At 41.0% G+C, this 15,662-nt stretch overlaps 1 protein-coding gene across 6 annotated transcripts in view; it reads left to right on the top strand.

The window, feature by feature from the left end:
- Positions 1 to 15,662, top strand: part of LOC128861158 (uncharacterized) — a 114,861-nt gene that overhangs the window by 16,588 nt on the left and 82,611 nt on the right. For all 6 annotated transcript variants that reach the window (XR_008454342.1, XM_054099082.1, XM_054099081.1 and 3 more), the window contains exon 4: positions 3,886 to 4,288. Coding sequence is in view for 5 of the 6 variants with exons in the window: in XM_054099082.1 (XP_053955057.1) it covers positions 3,886 to 4,288 (403 nt within the window). In the remaining variant the exon portion in view is untranslated. The remainder of the gene's footprint in view (positions 1 to 3,885; positions 4,289 to 15,662) is intronic.

The following is a 15,662-nucleotide window of genomic DNA, read 5'->3' as shown; positions in this document are numbered from 1 at the left end:
AACCTCACATCTCGGGTTAGTAAGCGCTGGTCCACCGTTAGGTCCCTGTCGAACCTGACGAAGCACAACGACAAGGTGGCCATCACCTTCAACGGTTGCACTTCGTCGGACCCGAAGAGATGCGTGAGCTACTTTAGCCGTCTTTTTATACTGCATCCTCCGGTCGACAGAACCAAGCGTCGTGCTACCAGAGGGCTGGACAAACTGATGAACGACAGTGCGCCACTTGCTTTCTCCGGTGATGAAGTTCGGGGGACCATAAATAAATCTAAAACATGAAAAGCCATTGGTTCTGATGGACTAAACGCGCTGATGCTGAAGCACCTGTGAGAAATTCTACTCCCAATGGTCTTCAATCTGTCCTTGGCCACTCTCATCATCCCTGACAAGTGGAAAGCAGGGAGAGTGGTCCCACTACTGAAACCTGGGAAACTCGCCAACCAAGGGGAATCTTATTGTCCGATAATTTTCCTTTGCCCAGTAGTGAAGACACTTGAAGCCCTCCTACTCCCACTCTTCACGAAACACCTGGCCCCAGCCCCATATCAGCACGGCTTCCGACGAGTGCATAGCACCACCACTGCACTCACCGCCAGCCCAGATAAACCGCGGCCTAACCAAAACCGCCCCTTCGAGAGGACTGTCCTGGTAGCACTGGACCTGAAGAAGACTTTCGACACAGTCAGCCATTCCACGCTACTAGATGATATTTATTAGTCGACACTCCCGCCAGGGTTGAACAAACTACCTGAGCGGTCGTGACTCGTCAGTGATTTTTCGAGATCAAACATCAAAGCAGAGGAAGATTAAGCAAGGTGTACCACAGGATGGTGTCCTTTCTCCCTTGCTGTTCAACTTCTACATCTCGAAGCTCCCCCAACCACCAGTGGGAGTCTCCCTGGTCTCATACGCTGACGACTGTACGATAATAGCGTCGGGCAATGACATCGATGGCCTGTGTTCCAAAGTGAACAACTACCTCACCGACCTTTCTCGCTTATTCACTGCGACGAATCTCCAATTTTCCCCCACTAAGTCCACGGCGATCCTCTTTGCCACCTGGACAAAGGAGGTCATGCTGTCCCTTAAGGTACAAGTCGACGACACACCAATTCCGACTGTAAACAACCCCAAAATTTTGGGTGTAACCTTCGACAGTTTGCTCAACCGCAATTGCCACTAAAGTCCAAAATCGCAATAAGGTCCTCAAATCGCTTGCCGGCAGCACTTGGGGCAAAGACAAAAAACTGTTGCTATCGATATTTAAGGGAATTGGTCGGCTGGTTCTAAACTATGCTGCGTCTGTCTGGTCGCCTGGAACTAGTAACACGAAGTGGATAAAGCTACAGACATGCCGAAATACTGCCATTCGGACAGCGACCGGTTGCCTCCTGATGTCCCCCGTTCAACACCTTCACAACGAGGCACAAATGCTTCCAGTAATGGAGCATAACAAACTGCTCAGCAAGCAATTCCTGCTAGGATGTTACCGCAGACTTCAACCCTGCAGACACCTGCTTGAGCCTGAGCCGCCTCCCAGGCACGTCAGGAGACACCTCTTAAACTACGCCGCCGAAATCCAGGACAAAACTGACCGAAATCTACTGGACCTGACAGTGTTTAGACAGTAAATAAACGACATTCACCGGGAGACCGTCACCACCTTCTTAAGCTCCCGTCCTGTGAATGCCGTAATCGGAGTCCAACCACCACCTATAGCAGCTGAAGAGCTCCAGATTCCTCGTGAGACATGTGTATCACTGGCACAATTACGTTCTGGATACTGTAACAGGTTAAACATGGAAAGGCACCCCGCACGACACTAACCACCTTTTCACATGCCCTCTAAAACCGACTCATCTAACACCCCTCTCCCTCTGGACCCAACCCGTCGAAACAGCATGTTTCCTGGGCCTACCTTTAGATGAGCTAGACGAAGATGACCGGTGATATGCCCTACACTGGCGGGACTTCTATTACTGTTAAAAAACAAACGACGCCCCCACCAGGGTAGTGGGCAATTGCAGCAGCTCGCTGACGTAACAATTGCTAGCGCTGGTCTGATAAATAGCATAACATGGCGACCTTTGCTATCGCTTGCATCATACCACGATAATGGGCGTCTCGATTGAGAGATCTGCAGATTTCGTTTCCGCGAATCACCGATCCTACATTAACTTTAACAAGGCTAATTTAGTCGGCTTCGAGGAATTCACCGAAAACACCTTCGCCGTTCTTCCCATCCCCACTGATGTGCGCGCAGGTGAACGCGCATTTCGCAAGTTGCTTACAGCTGCTGCGGCTTGCTTTATCCCCACTGGAAGGTTCAAGGACATCCGCCCCAATTTCCCAGCCGAAACAGCCAGTTTAGCAAACGAGCGTGACCACCTACGCCAGGTCGATCCCGGGGATCCCCGCATAAGGGATCTCAATTTGGAGATCCGGCAACTGGTAGATCAACACAAGCGGACTAAATGGGTTGAGCATTTGAAGACCTGTAACCTCACATCTCGGGTTAGTAAGCGCTGGTCCACCGTTAGGTCTCTGTCGAACCCGACGAAGCACAACGACAAGGTGGTAATCACCTTCAACGGTTGTACTTCGTCGGGCCCGAAGAGATGCGCGAGCTATTTTAGCCGACTTTTCACACTGCATCCTCCGGTCGACAGAACCAAGCGTAGTGCCACCAGACGGCTGCACAAACTGACGAACGACAGTGCGCCACTTACTTTCTCCAGCGATGAGGTTCAAGGGGCCATCAATAAAGCAAAATCATCAAAAGCCATTGGCCCTGACGGACTGAACACGCCGATGTTGAAGCACCTGTGACCATTGGGAGTAGGATTTCTCACAAGGGTCTTCAATCTGTCCTTGACCACTCATGATTCCTGACAAGTGGAAAGCAGGGAGAGTGGTCTCACTACTGAAACCTGGGAAACCCGCCAACCAAGGGAAATCTTATCGCCCGATAACTCTCCTTTCCCCAGTAGTGAAGACACTTGAAGCCCTTCTACTCCCACTCTACACGAAACACCTGATCCCAGCGACACATCTGCAAGGATTCCGAAGAGTGTACTGTTCCAACACAGCAGTCATTGCCATAAACACCCAAATTAACCGCTGGCTTAACCAAAACCGCTCCTGCGAGAGGACTGTCCTAGTAGCGCTGGACCCGAAGAAGACGTTCGATACATTCTAAAGGAATTGAAAAAGCAAAATGTAAAAACAGTTTATTTCTAGAGTCGAAAGATAGTGTTATTTGTTTTTGTTGCTTTAGTTGTTGTTTTTTGTTGCTTTAGTTGAAGTTTTTTTAATTCCCTTCAAATGCTGTGATTAAATATGAATCAGTACAAAAAAGAAGTCAAAGATAAGTAAAGAGTGCTATTTTTTTTGCTAATGAAGTCGAAAATTTGAATTTATATCATATTTATTCTTGACATACATTTACGTATAACTACACTTGACACTCAAAGTCTTTCGATTCAGTTAATCACCGTGTCGCCGTGTCTTCCCCTCATGATATCTTTGAACTTATATGACCGCCACTGTTTTATCATTTACATATGTATATTCTCTGCCATACTCCGATTTCTTATCGACATAGATGGTAGCAATACAATTTAAATTTATTTAATGTTTTAGTGAAACAAAATAAAAATAAACAACTAGCAAAAACTGGGGCTGTTTTCTGTGTCGCTGGAGCACATCATTATATAGTATACATTACACTCTTGATGATTAATAGTTTTAATTGTAAGTTTTACCTAAAGTCGTTTGAGTGAAATTCATAAAAAATTTATTCTTATTAACTTTACTATTTTTCTTTATAAACAGTTGTATCCTATGCATTTATAATTTTTGTTATTCTTTAATCTTTATTTTTAGGGTTATGCAGAAAAAAAATAAGGAGGCTACGGTAATCGCACACGGATTCCTTTCAATTGCTATACAAATTACGCACATAATATGTCGACTCAAATACTTATTTTCATTGGAACCAGAAATTCTCAGTTCATTTCAACAAGAGTCCATAAATCTATTTATGAAGAAATATATTATATTAATTCGTAAATTCAAAAGATTTTTGACTAACAAACATATTTTAGAGCGTACAGGAGAAATGTATTTATCTTTTTTTACGAAATCATACAATGCTTTTAAAACTTATCGGGAATCGTGTACTCGCTGGAATGAAAGATGTCTCTACTGCAAAGAACCCACGAATGCCGACACCATGATGTGTGACAATAATCATAAAGTGAAGCGCTGTTATGTCTCATATACGCAGGTATTCCTTTAAAATTTCATTATGCATAATTTTATTTTTATGGAAGGTAGAAAAACACAATAACAGCTTATAGTAAAATAAAGTTTGATTGTAGAAGTACAAATAATATATTATGAGGATTCCTAGTGAGCTTATTTCATTGTAAAGATTTAAATTCGAGCGTTTTTTTATTTATTGTATAGTAAGAACTCTTATGTATATAGTGGATAGTTACTTGTCTACCTATGCTGAAACCCATTTTATTGGGTCCTAATTATTTTTAAGATACAAATTCGAGTATTCTATATATACATATATATAAGTAAATATATGTACAGTTATCGGTACAACTATTTTTACAAATCATACCTTTATCACCTTGTTCCTTAAGCTTGCGTAAAGTAACCGTACATACATTGACTGTAAGTACATTCTGTCAAAAAAGTACCGGGAATTGCTCAATAAAACGCAAAATAAATGTGTCATCATCAAAACTTATTTTGTCGCCTTCAAAATAGGCTCCATTCGAAGCAATGCGAAGCAATTAAACGCGTTTGAAGAGATCTTCTTCCGCTCATTCAGCGAATTCTCCTTAATGGCCTCTATCGACTCAAAGCGACGTGTGCGGAGTGGCAATTTAAGTTTTGGGAAAAGGAGGTAGCCACAGGGGGCTAAATCCGGTGAATACGGTGGTTATTTGAAGATTTTTACCGAGTTTTTGGTCAAAAAAGTGGTCACAATATGAGCCTAGTGTTTGCCAGTGCGGACGTGTTTTTCTTACGCTCCAATATAACATCATATATCTGTGCTTAAAGAAATAATAAAAATACAACAACCATCGATATAGACGCTTTAACCAAAATATTGCCAATCGCAATACAGTTTAAATCAACAAAAATAATCAAACTAAAAGTATAAATAAAAAATAAAATAATAATAATAAAAAAAATTAAGTTTCTCCTAAGAGAAAGTAGAGCCAGAAAGAGCGAACACCACCTACACCGAGTAGTGCTCGTATCGACGGATAAAAGCAATCTCAGTGCGCTCTCTCAAACATAATATATCCTAATTGTACAAAAATTACATATAGTTAATATATAACAGATTGTAATAAATAATAAAATAAAATGGATAAAAAAAATATGACCCTGTGAGGCAGTGCTGCGTTATTAGAAAAACCGCGTCGCCCGGATTCGGCCCGACCTCGTCAACAATTGGACCCTCATCACGACCATGCGCCGGCGCACACCGCCTTCCTCTACACCTCTGCATTGGCCAATATGGGGGTTCCGGTGCTTCCCCACCCTCCCTACAGCCCAGACCTGTCCCCTCCGGACTTCTTCTTGTTCCCGCGCCTGAAAATAAAGCTGAAGGGGAGGCGTTTCGACTCCATCGAGGCGATCCAAAAAACTGTAACAGCCGAATTGAACTCAACTTCGGCGGATGAGTTTAAAAAATGTTTCCTGCAGTGGAAGGACCGCTACCAGCGTTGTATTGACGCTCAAGGGTCCTATTTTGAAGAATATTAGTTATATAAGCTAAAAGGTTTAATAAAACTGCTTAAAAAAATAAGGCTCATTACTTTTCAATCAAACCCTTTACGGTTTTACAAATATGTAGTAACTTGGATTTAGTATAGGAAATGGAAGCGCCGGAGGAAGAGGATCATGAGGATAAACTGTCAAGTTAAGGTCAGAAAATTTTGAAAATAGGAGAACGTAATAGGCATATGTTTGATGCCGAATAGTGAAGAGAATGACCGATAGGGGTGAGCCCTGAGGAGTACCGTTATCAAGAGGTAGAGTGGAGGAGGAAATATTAGAAATAAGAACTTTGATTTTGCGTTTGGAAAAAAAGTATTTAACAAAGTTGTAGATGCGAGGCCCAACCTTCCATTTGATCGAAGGCCTTTTCAAAGTCGAGTGAAAGTAACGAAACATAATTTTTGTTGGATGAGGCGTCAGATATGAATTGATCTAGATATAAGAGTGCATCGTAAGTGCTTTGGCCCTTTTTGAAGGTTAGCTGATTTGGATGGATTAGATTGTTGGAATGAAGATATCAAGAAAGCCTAGTAGCAACGATTTTTTCCATAAATTTTCCCAAGCAACGAATTAGAGAGATGGAGCGGTAGCTGGTGATTTCGCGAGCAGGCTTTCCAGGCTAAAGTAATGGGATTATAGTCCTTGTTTTCCAAAGTTGGGGGAGATGTTAGTACGGAAAATATTTTTATAATGGGCGATAAGGCGGAAGAGGATATTTTGTCTATACCAGAAGTTTTACCTGTGGCCGCCGTAGCCGAATGAGTTGGTGCGTGACTACCATTCGGAATTCACAGAGGGAACGTAGGTTCGAATCTCGGTGAAGAACCGCAATTAAGAAAAACACATTTCTAATAGCGGTCGCCCCTCGGCAGGCAATGGCAAATCTCCGAGTGTATTTCTGCCATGAAAAAGCTCCTCATAAAAATACATATCTGCCCTTCGGAGTCGGCTTGAAACTGTAGGTCCCTCCATTTGTGGAACAACATCAAGACGTACACCACAAATAGGAGGAGGAGCTCGGCCAAACACCCAAAAAGAGTGTACGCGCCAATTATATATATATATATATATATATACATATATTATATACATATATATATAATTGACGTGTACATATTGTATATATATATATACTAGCAAACCCCGCCCGCTTCGCTGGGCACACTAAAATATAATAGATATGGTTTAGAACAGAAAAGATATGGTTTTCATATTATTTATTTCTTTATTCTTTATTCAAGCGCTTTGGCATAAACAATATTTTTTGCTTTTCTATTTGTTTTAGAGTAAATATATAATGCTGTTGGCTTCCCAACACGTGAACAGCCAACGTATAGTTGACCATGGGTGAATACTGGTTCTTCTAAATTCATCCCGCATATTTCTAAAGTTTGCCCTTGTGATTTATTGATAGTTATTGCAAATTCTAAACGAATGGGCAGTTGCAAACGCTTGAATTCAAATGGCAATTCAGGTGGAATCATTGGAATTCTCGGTATTAGAACGTCTTCATTCTTGAATTTGCCAATTAAAATAGTTTCTTCGATAACATTATTCATCAATCGTTTGACTACAAGTCTAGTTCCGTTACATAGCAGCTTTGTTCAAATTGATGTCCCTTGATCGATTTGATCTGGACCGTGCCTTTCGTTGCCGATTTGCTTCATTTTCTTCTTGACGTTCTTCTGATGTCGCGTTATTCCGAGCATTTCTCATGCGCCTATTATTATTTGTCGAGCGACTAATATGAATACGCGATTGTCTTGGCATTTGTACTATAATAAACATTATTGTAATTATGGTATTCTGAAACTTTGTGGATTATATTTTTTGTTTTTTTATTTTTTTTTTATCATTTGATTCACTCATGGTGCAACGTAGTTTATCGCATATGAACCGAAAAAATAAATCCACTAAATTTGATGAAAACTTACATTAATTAATTCCAATTCACCACGTGAAAATTCCTAAATGTATAAGAAAAATATAAGCACGTGAGCGATTGTCCATTGAAAAAATAATAAATTTCTTTTTTCTTTTTGACGATTGTTTCTTAGTTATTCATTTGCGTTGATTTGAAATTTAAAAAAAATCTTCTTTTTTCATGATCAAGTGTTAACGATGTGTGTAAGTTTGGTTTAATTCGGCGCAAAGACACGGCGGGTCCACGTTTTGGCATATATTTCGAGACCCTAGTTATCAATAGGTATGAAAATTACCCCGTATTAAAGCACTTATCGACAGCTTTCATTTGATGCCCATATTGTACATACACAACCAAAGGTTACCCGGCTCCACGTTTTGACCTATATCTGAGACCCCAGTCACGGAGCGGCATGAAAAATACTCTGTACTAAAGCATTCACCAACAGCTTCAATTTGATATCCATATTGTACAAACACATTCTAGGCTCCCCGTTTTGGTCTCTATCTCGAGACCCTAGTCACGGAGCGGCATGAAAAATACTCTGTACTAAAGCATTCACTAACAGCTTCCATCTGATATCCATATTGTACAAACACATTCTAGGCTCCCCGTTTTGATCTCTATCTCGAGACCCTAGTCACGGAGCGGCATGAAAAATACTCTGAACTAAAGCATTCACCAACAGCTTCCATCTGATATCCATATTGTACAAACACATTCTAGGCTCCACGTTTTGGTCTCTATCTCGAGACCCTAGTCACGGAGCGGCATGAAAAATACTCTGTACTAAAGCATTCACCAACAGCTTCCATTTGATATCCATATTGTACAAACACATTCTAGGCTCCACGTTTTGGTCTCTATCTCGAGACCCTAGTCACGGAGCGGCATGAAAAATACTCTGTACTAAAGCATTCACCAACAGCTTCAATTTGATATCCATATTGTACAAACACATTCTAGGGTCCACGCGTTGGTCTCTATCTCGAAACCCTAGTCACGGAGCGGCATGAAAAATACTCTGAACTAAAGCATTCACCAACAGCTTCCATCTGATACCCATATTGTACATACACATCCGAAGGTTACCCGGGTCCACGTTTTGACCTATATCTCAAGCCCTATCCACCAATAGGCATCCAAACTATACGTAAACCATCTTCAATACCTACTTAACAATGTGTGTAAGTTTGGTTTAATTTGGTGCAAAGACACGGCCGGTTAGCGAACACACACAAAAAGTTGACTTTATTTTATATATAAGATATAGAAGTTTAACCTTTGACTGAGGATAGAGCCACTTTTAATTCGAGTAAGGAAAGTTCAGAAGTCAAGCCGTTTGGCTGAAGGATATAACTGATGAGTGGGAGAGTGAGTATAGGATTGTAAGGATAGTTCGTTAGCAGAAAATTCTGAGGTGAAATTGGTATCAGAGGAGGAGTTACTGAAACTATTGTCGAATTTTAGGGCTATGTCTTGAGGATTGCCTCTAGGGGTGTTTAGGGAAGAAATGGGGGAAAAAGAGGGCAAACCGGATAGCCCCTTTATATTAGCCCAAGTTTTTTTTGGTTCGGAAGAGGAGTGGATGCTGCTCGTGAATTTCTGGTAACGATCGGTTTTGGCTTTGCGTCTGAAAAGAGCGTTTGCTTTTTTATAGGCGACAAGATTTATCGGTGAGCGGTTTCGTTTAAATTGTTGCCATGTTCGTTGTTTATTTATCCTTAGTGCCGAGAGTTCGCTATTCCACCAGAAAGGGAATGGTTTGAGTAGTTTGACGGAGGATTGGGTGATAGATTATTTACCTGCGGTACAAATGATTTTTTGTATTCTGGAGATTTTCTGGTTGATATTGGATAAAAATGGGAAAGATTCGGAGTAGAGAAGGCAGTAGTTTTGAAATTTAGTCCAGTCCGCTAAGGCTGTTTTGCAGAACATTCTGGGTTTAAGAAGGGGTGAGGGTTGGGAGAAGAGATTTTAATTTGGAAGAGATCGCTACCGTGTAAGTCATCGATGCGGTGCCAATCGGTTTTGGGGAAGAGTGATGCAGAGCAAAATGAGAGGCTATTATGTGTAAAAGTGGCATGGGTGGAGAATTGGGTGGTGGAACCGTCATTAAGAATAACACAGTTGGAACTGAGTATAGCATCTTCAATTAATCGGCCTCTAGGTTTAGCTTTAAAGTCACCGGACAATAAAATAAGAGCTGTGATCAGGGGGAAGATATTACAGATGTCTGTTGAAGTGAAAGTTTGATTGGGAGGAATATAAGCGCAAGTGACTATGATTTTATTGGGGGAAGGAATTTCTATGGAAAGGAAGGAGATATTTGAAGAAAGTAGCGGAATGGTGTTATGAGGTATATTTCTTTTAGGACGGCGACTCCATGTTTGCAGTAGGTATTGCAAGGTAGGTTGTAGAAGTGACCGATATAAGCGTTGGGGGTATGAGCTGAAATATTGCTGGGGAGATGTGTTTCGCGGCCGCCGTAGCCGAATGGGTTGGTGTGTGACTACCATTCGGAATTCACAGAGAGGTCGTTGGTTCGAATCTCGGTGAAAGCAAAATTAATAAAAACATTTTTCTAATAGCGGTCGCCCCTCGGCAGGCAATGGCAAACCTCCGAGTGTATTTCTGCCATGAAAAAGCTCCTCATAAAAATATCTGCCGTTCGGAGTCGGCTTGAAACTGTAGGTCCCTGCATTTGTGGAACAACATCAAGACGTACACCACAAATAGGAGGAGGAGCTCGGCCAAACATTTATTATTTATTTTATTAGATGTGTTTCGTTTAATAGCATCACTGAGGGGTTAACTGTTTTAATTAATAGTTCGAGCTTGATAAAATTATTTAAGTAACCATTAAAATTCTTTTGAAGTATGGATAACATATTGATTATTTAAAAGAAAAAAGTTGTAAATATGTGAGATAAGTGTATTATAAGAGTATTTATTGTTCCATTATTGATGGTGATGGTGAGGTATGGGGATGGGAGGTCTAGTTAGGGTTATGAGCAAGGGGAGAGATGGAAAAACTGTCTGCTTTGAGTTTTCAAGAGCTTCTTCATGAGATAATGAATTATTCTTGGAGATTTAGAGGTTATTATTAGCGTATGATTTTGTAGAATTTGTGTTAGGGTTTGAATTTTTTGTGTTTAAGATTTTTTCTATGCAATTAATTTTGTTTACATTTGATATATTTCCGTTGCTGGATTGTATAAGCCGCTCCGGCGAAAGAGGGGTAGCAGATGTACCATTGAGTGTTTTTATATTTGAGGTGTTGTCGTTGTTGATAGCTGTATTTGCCACTCGGGCGAGAAAGGAGGAGTCAGATGTGCTGGGAAGTTGTTTTTTGTAAGTGGTGATAGCTTCTTTTATGGTACATTTATGTATAGTTTTAATTTTTAGTATTTCTTTTGATTCAAAAAACTTGGGGCAATTATTGTATTTGATGATGAAGAGTGTTCACCTGCGCAGTTGGCACATCATACTCTAGAGCATTCTACAGGCGAGGGGTGGTTGGGAGGGAGGTTGCAAAACACAAAAGCTGGAGTATTGTTGCAGCGTTTGGCTGTATGTCCTAACAGATTACAATTTTTGCAACGCATGGGATTGGGGTAGTAGGGACGGAAGTCAAGCGTTCGCCAGTCGACTTCTATTCGGTTGGTTAGTGTATACTTGTCGAATGTTAATAGCACCGCACCAATACTTACACGGGAGCCTTTTCTAATCGTGTAAATTTGTGAACTGCGGATACACCTTAGTCATTGAGGCCATCAATTATTTCGTCATCCGGATGATGGAAGATGAAAGGGGCGTAAATCGCGCCCTTGATGGAGTTTTGTATAAAAATATATATTGGGTAGTCGAAAAAGTCTTTTCATATTTCTAATCAAACTTGAACTCTTTTTTTTTTTATTCTTTAAAAGAACTTTATAAAACCAAATATGTTCCATTTTGGTCGACCACCTTTTGCCATTTTTCTTCTAGAGACATTATTCCATCAGTATAAAACTTTTGTGGTTTCTCGGCAAAAACTGCGACAAGTAATTTTCACAGGCATCTCTTGAAGCCAACTTGACTCCATTAAGGGAGTTCTGCATTGACCGAAACAAATGGTAGTCCGATGGTGGAAGGTCAGGGCTATATGGTGGAGAGACATCAAAGATGTCTAGCGTTGTCCTGATGGAAGACGACGCTTCAATCTCATCAGTTGTTGACAGTAAAGTGTAGAATCAATCGTTCGAGCAGGCTGGAGCAGCTCCTAGTGGATGATTCCTTTCCAATCCCACCAAACACACAGCATAATCTTTCGAGGCGTCAATCCTGGCTTTGCGACCATTTGTTGAGCTTCACCACCCTTGCACCATGATCTTTTTCGCACATTATTATCGTATTTGATCCACTTTTCGTCTCCTGTTATCACTCGCTTCAGAAATGGTTCGATTTCATTTCGTTTCAGCAAAGAATCGCAGATGTTAATTCGGTCCATTAAATTTTTCACAAACAATTCATGTGGTACCCAAACATCGAGCTTCTTTTTGTAACCAGCCTTTTTTAAATGGTTCAAATCCGTTTGATGATGAATGTTTAGTGCCTTGGCGATGTCATGGCAGCTTATGTGAGGGTCCTGGTCAATCTTTTCCATAATTTCATCGACTTTTTCAACGATTGGTCGACCGGAGCGAGGTGCATCTTTCACATCGAAATTTCCAGAACGGAAGGAAGCGAACCATTGTTGTGCTACACGAACTGATACAGCATCGTCTCCGTAAAAAATTTCACTGGTGGCTTCCGTGGCATTCTTCCCTTTTTTATACAAAAATTTCAAAATATAGGGAATTTCTTCATTATTTTCACTCACTTTTGAACAGTTATAACTTTTTTTCAACTTTTCCGAAGTTAATTTTTTTTTTGGTTAAATGAAGCTTAAAATGTCACCTTTCTAGCACCATATGATATGACACAATGTGATTAGATGACTGGATGAGCACTGGAGATAGATGACTCCAACGATATTTATTGACAAAATACGACAAGACTTTTTCGACTACCCAATATTATTGAAGAGTAACTTTAACCTTTCTTGCGCCGGAAAGATGTTTTGTTGCCAAGAATTTTGCGATTTTTTGGTTTCTTACGAGGAGTAGAACACTGCTATCGCGTAGTGACGTAATGTTGTTTACCTCTTTGCTAATAGCTTGTATACAACAAAGCAGGAGGCAGATGCAAGTGTTTTGCTAGCGTGCAGAGATTTGATTATTAAGTACTTCGAGTCATCCTTTTTTGTTATCGGAAGTTCCGGGAAGAAATCTAGCGTTGAATATTCAGGTTTGTTCCGTTTCGTTTTCTGGACTGAAGATAATAAGGCGAACCTATAGTCTCCAAGTTTGTTGGCCCCGGGGCATTGTGTGAATATTGATTTAGTTGTATGGGAATGTGTATATGTGTGTGAAGCGTATGCGATAAAAAAAAAGAACGCGGCCAGGTACAAATAGAAAACTTCGAGCGATCAAACATGTTGCTTTGTTAGGTTGCGCGAAACGTTAGTGTGCGAATAACACAGAGTAACAAAAGCAGTGCGTTAGCATAAAGGGCTGGAATCAAGAGAGTACTCTCTTAGTGTCTTTGTGGGCATTGTAGGAGCTTTCGACAATGCTACCTTTGACTCTATGTGCTCTTCTATCAGAAGTTATGCAGTGGAAGAAATCATTGTCAGATGGATCCACTCTATGATATCCAAAAGACTGCTTGCCATGGATAGAGAAAGCAATGAAGGAGTCAGGGTTGAGGTTAAGAACGGTTGCCCACAAGGCGGTGTACTCTCTCCCCTACTTTGGTTCTTTGTGGTGGCCTCTCTTCTTAATGATCTACAGGAAATTGGACACATCCAAGCCTACGATGTGTGCGTATTAATCTCACGACGATCACTTGAAGTTATATACAATAAAATGCAGGTAGCTCTAAATAAGATTGAGTATTGGTGCGAATCGCATCATCTTTCGGTGAATCCTACAATAAGTACCTTAGTGCTTTTCACTAGGAAACGCAATATGGAAGGCCTGTTACTACCCACATTGAAAGGGGTAACACTGCAACTTTCTTCTGAGGCCAAATATTTAGGAGTAATCCTAGATAGTAAACTTACCTGGAAGAAGCACGTCGAGCAGAAGGTCTCTCGAACACTAAAAGTCTTCTGGCAGTGTAAGAGAACCTTTGGCAAGACATGGGGTCTAAGACTGGTGATAGTACACTGGCTGTACATCACCCTGATCAGACCCATTATTACATACGCCTCTGTAGTATGGTGGAAAGCCACAATGGTTAATTCCAGAGTAAAACCCCTAAACAGGCTACAGAGAAGTGTGTGCTAGGGTTTCACAGGTGCCATGAGCACAACATCTGGTGATGCCCTTAATGTCATTCTGAACTTGCAACCTCTAGATCTTCAAATTCGAAAGGAAGCAATGAAGGCGGCGTACAGGCTCAAGTTAAACGGAGTCTAGGGAAATGAAGTAAGCACTGGTCACTGTCAGATATACCACCAGTTGTCGGAGCCCTGCACACTGTTCTCGATGCCGGTGGACAATCGGGTGCCTGTCGTTAGCCTCGGTAGGAAGTATGATGTTTTCTATGTCTATGTCATCTTGAATGTGGCGTACTGGCTAATTGAGAAAAAGTGGCGGGGCAACAGTATTGGAATTTATAGTGACCGTCAAGCTGCACTGAAAGCCCTTGCTAAATTACGCTGCTCTTCGAAGTTGGTCGGTGAATGTAAGACAAAACTGAACAGTGTTGCAAAACACAACAAAGTTAGTCTTATTTGGGAGCCTGGACATTGTGGTATTCCAGGGAACGAGTTGGCTGATAAATTGGCAAATGAAGGCTTTGCAAGTATGCCATTAGGCCCTGAACCCTTTCTAGCTGTCAATTTCGCATCGATTCAACTATGGATTGACGGCTTCATGAGGTCTACCCATAGAGGACATTGGTCTGTGTTGAACTCGTGCAGAGTAGCTAAGGGCTTTGTGAAAGAACAAAACAGGGAAACAGCGACCTTTCTCCTAAAACTCAGCAGGAAGCACATCAGAGGACTGGTGGGTGTAATTACAGGGCACAATGTCTGAGGTCAGCATATGGCTACCATGGGGGTCGTGGACAGCCCGTTATGACTATCCTGTCTTAAAGATGACGACACTGCAGAGCATTTTCTCTGTAGCTGTCCTGCATTTTCCAGAATTATACTTAGGATATTGGGTTGCGATACACTGAGATGGACAAAGTTCATACTCTTCTGGATCTCTTAAAATTCATCAATGAATCCAAGAGATTTGTGGAAGAGTGACCTCAAACTAATTTATCCGTTTTTACCATCCACCTTTTATCTTTCCTATTTCTATTCTTTCTACTATAATAAATTTCTTTTTTCTTTTTGACGATTGTTTCTTAGTTATTCATTTGCGTTGATTTGAAATTTAAAAAAAATCTTCTTTTTTCATGATCATCAAGTGTTAACGATGTGTGTAAGTTTGGTTTAATTCGGCGCAAAGACACGGCGGGTCCACGTTTTGGCATATATTTCGAGACCCTAGTTATCAATAGGTATGAAAATTACCCCGTATTAAAGCACTTATCGACAGCTTTCATTTGATGCCCATATTGTACATACACAACCAAAGGTTACCCGGCTCCACGTTTTGACCTATATCTGAGACCCCAGTCACGGAGCGGCATGAAAAATACTCTGTACTAAAGCATTCACCAACAGCTTCAATTTGATATCCATATTGTACAAACACATTCTAGGCTCCCCGTTTTGGTCTCTATCTCGAGACCCTAGTCACGGAGCGGCATGAAAAATACTCTGTACTAAAGCATTCACTAACAGCTTCCATCTGATATCCATATTGTACAAACACATTCTAGG

The sequence above is a fragment of the Anastrepha ludens genome, chromosome 4 (assembly GCF_028408465.1).
Source record: "Anastrepha ludens isolate Willacy chromosome 4, idAnaLude1.1, whole genome shotgun sequence".
Lineage (NCBI taxonomy): Eukaryota > Metazoa > Arthropoda > Insecta > Diptera > Tephritidae > Anastrepha > Anastrepha ludens.
This window is presented reverse-complemented; position numbering and strand designations above follow the sequence as displayed.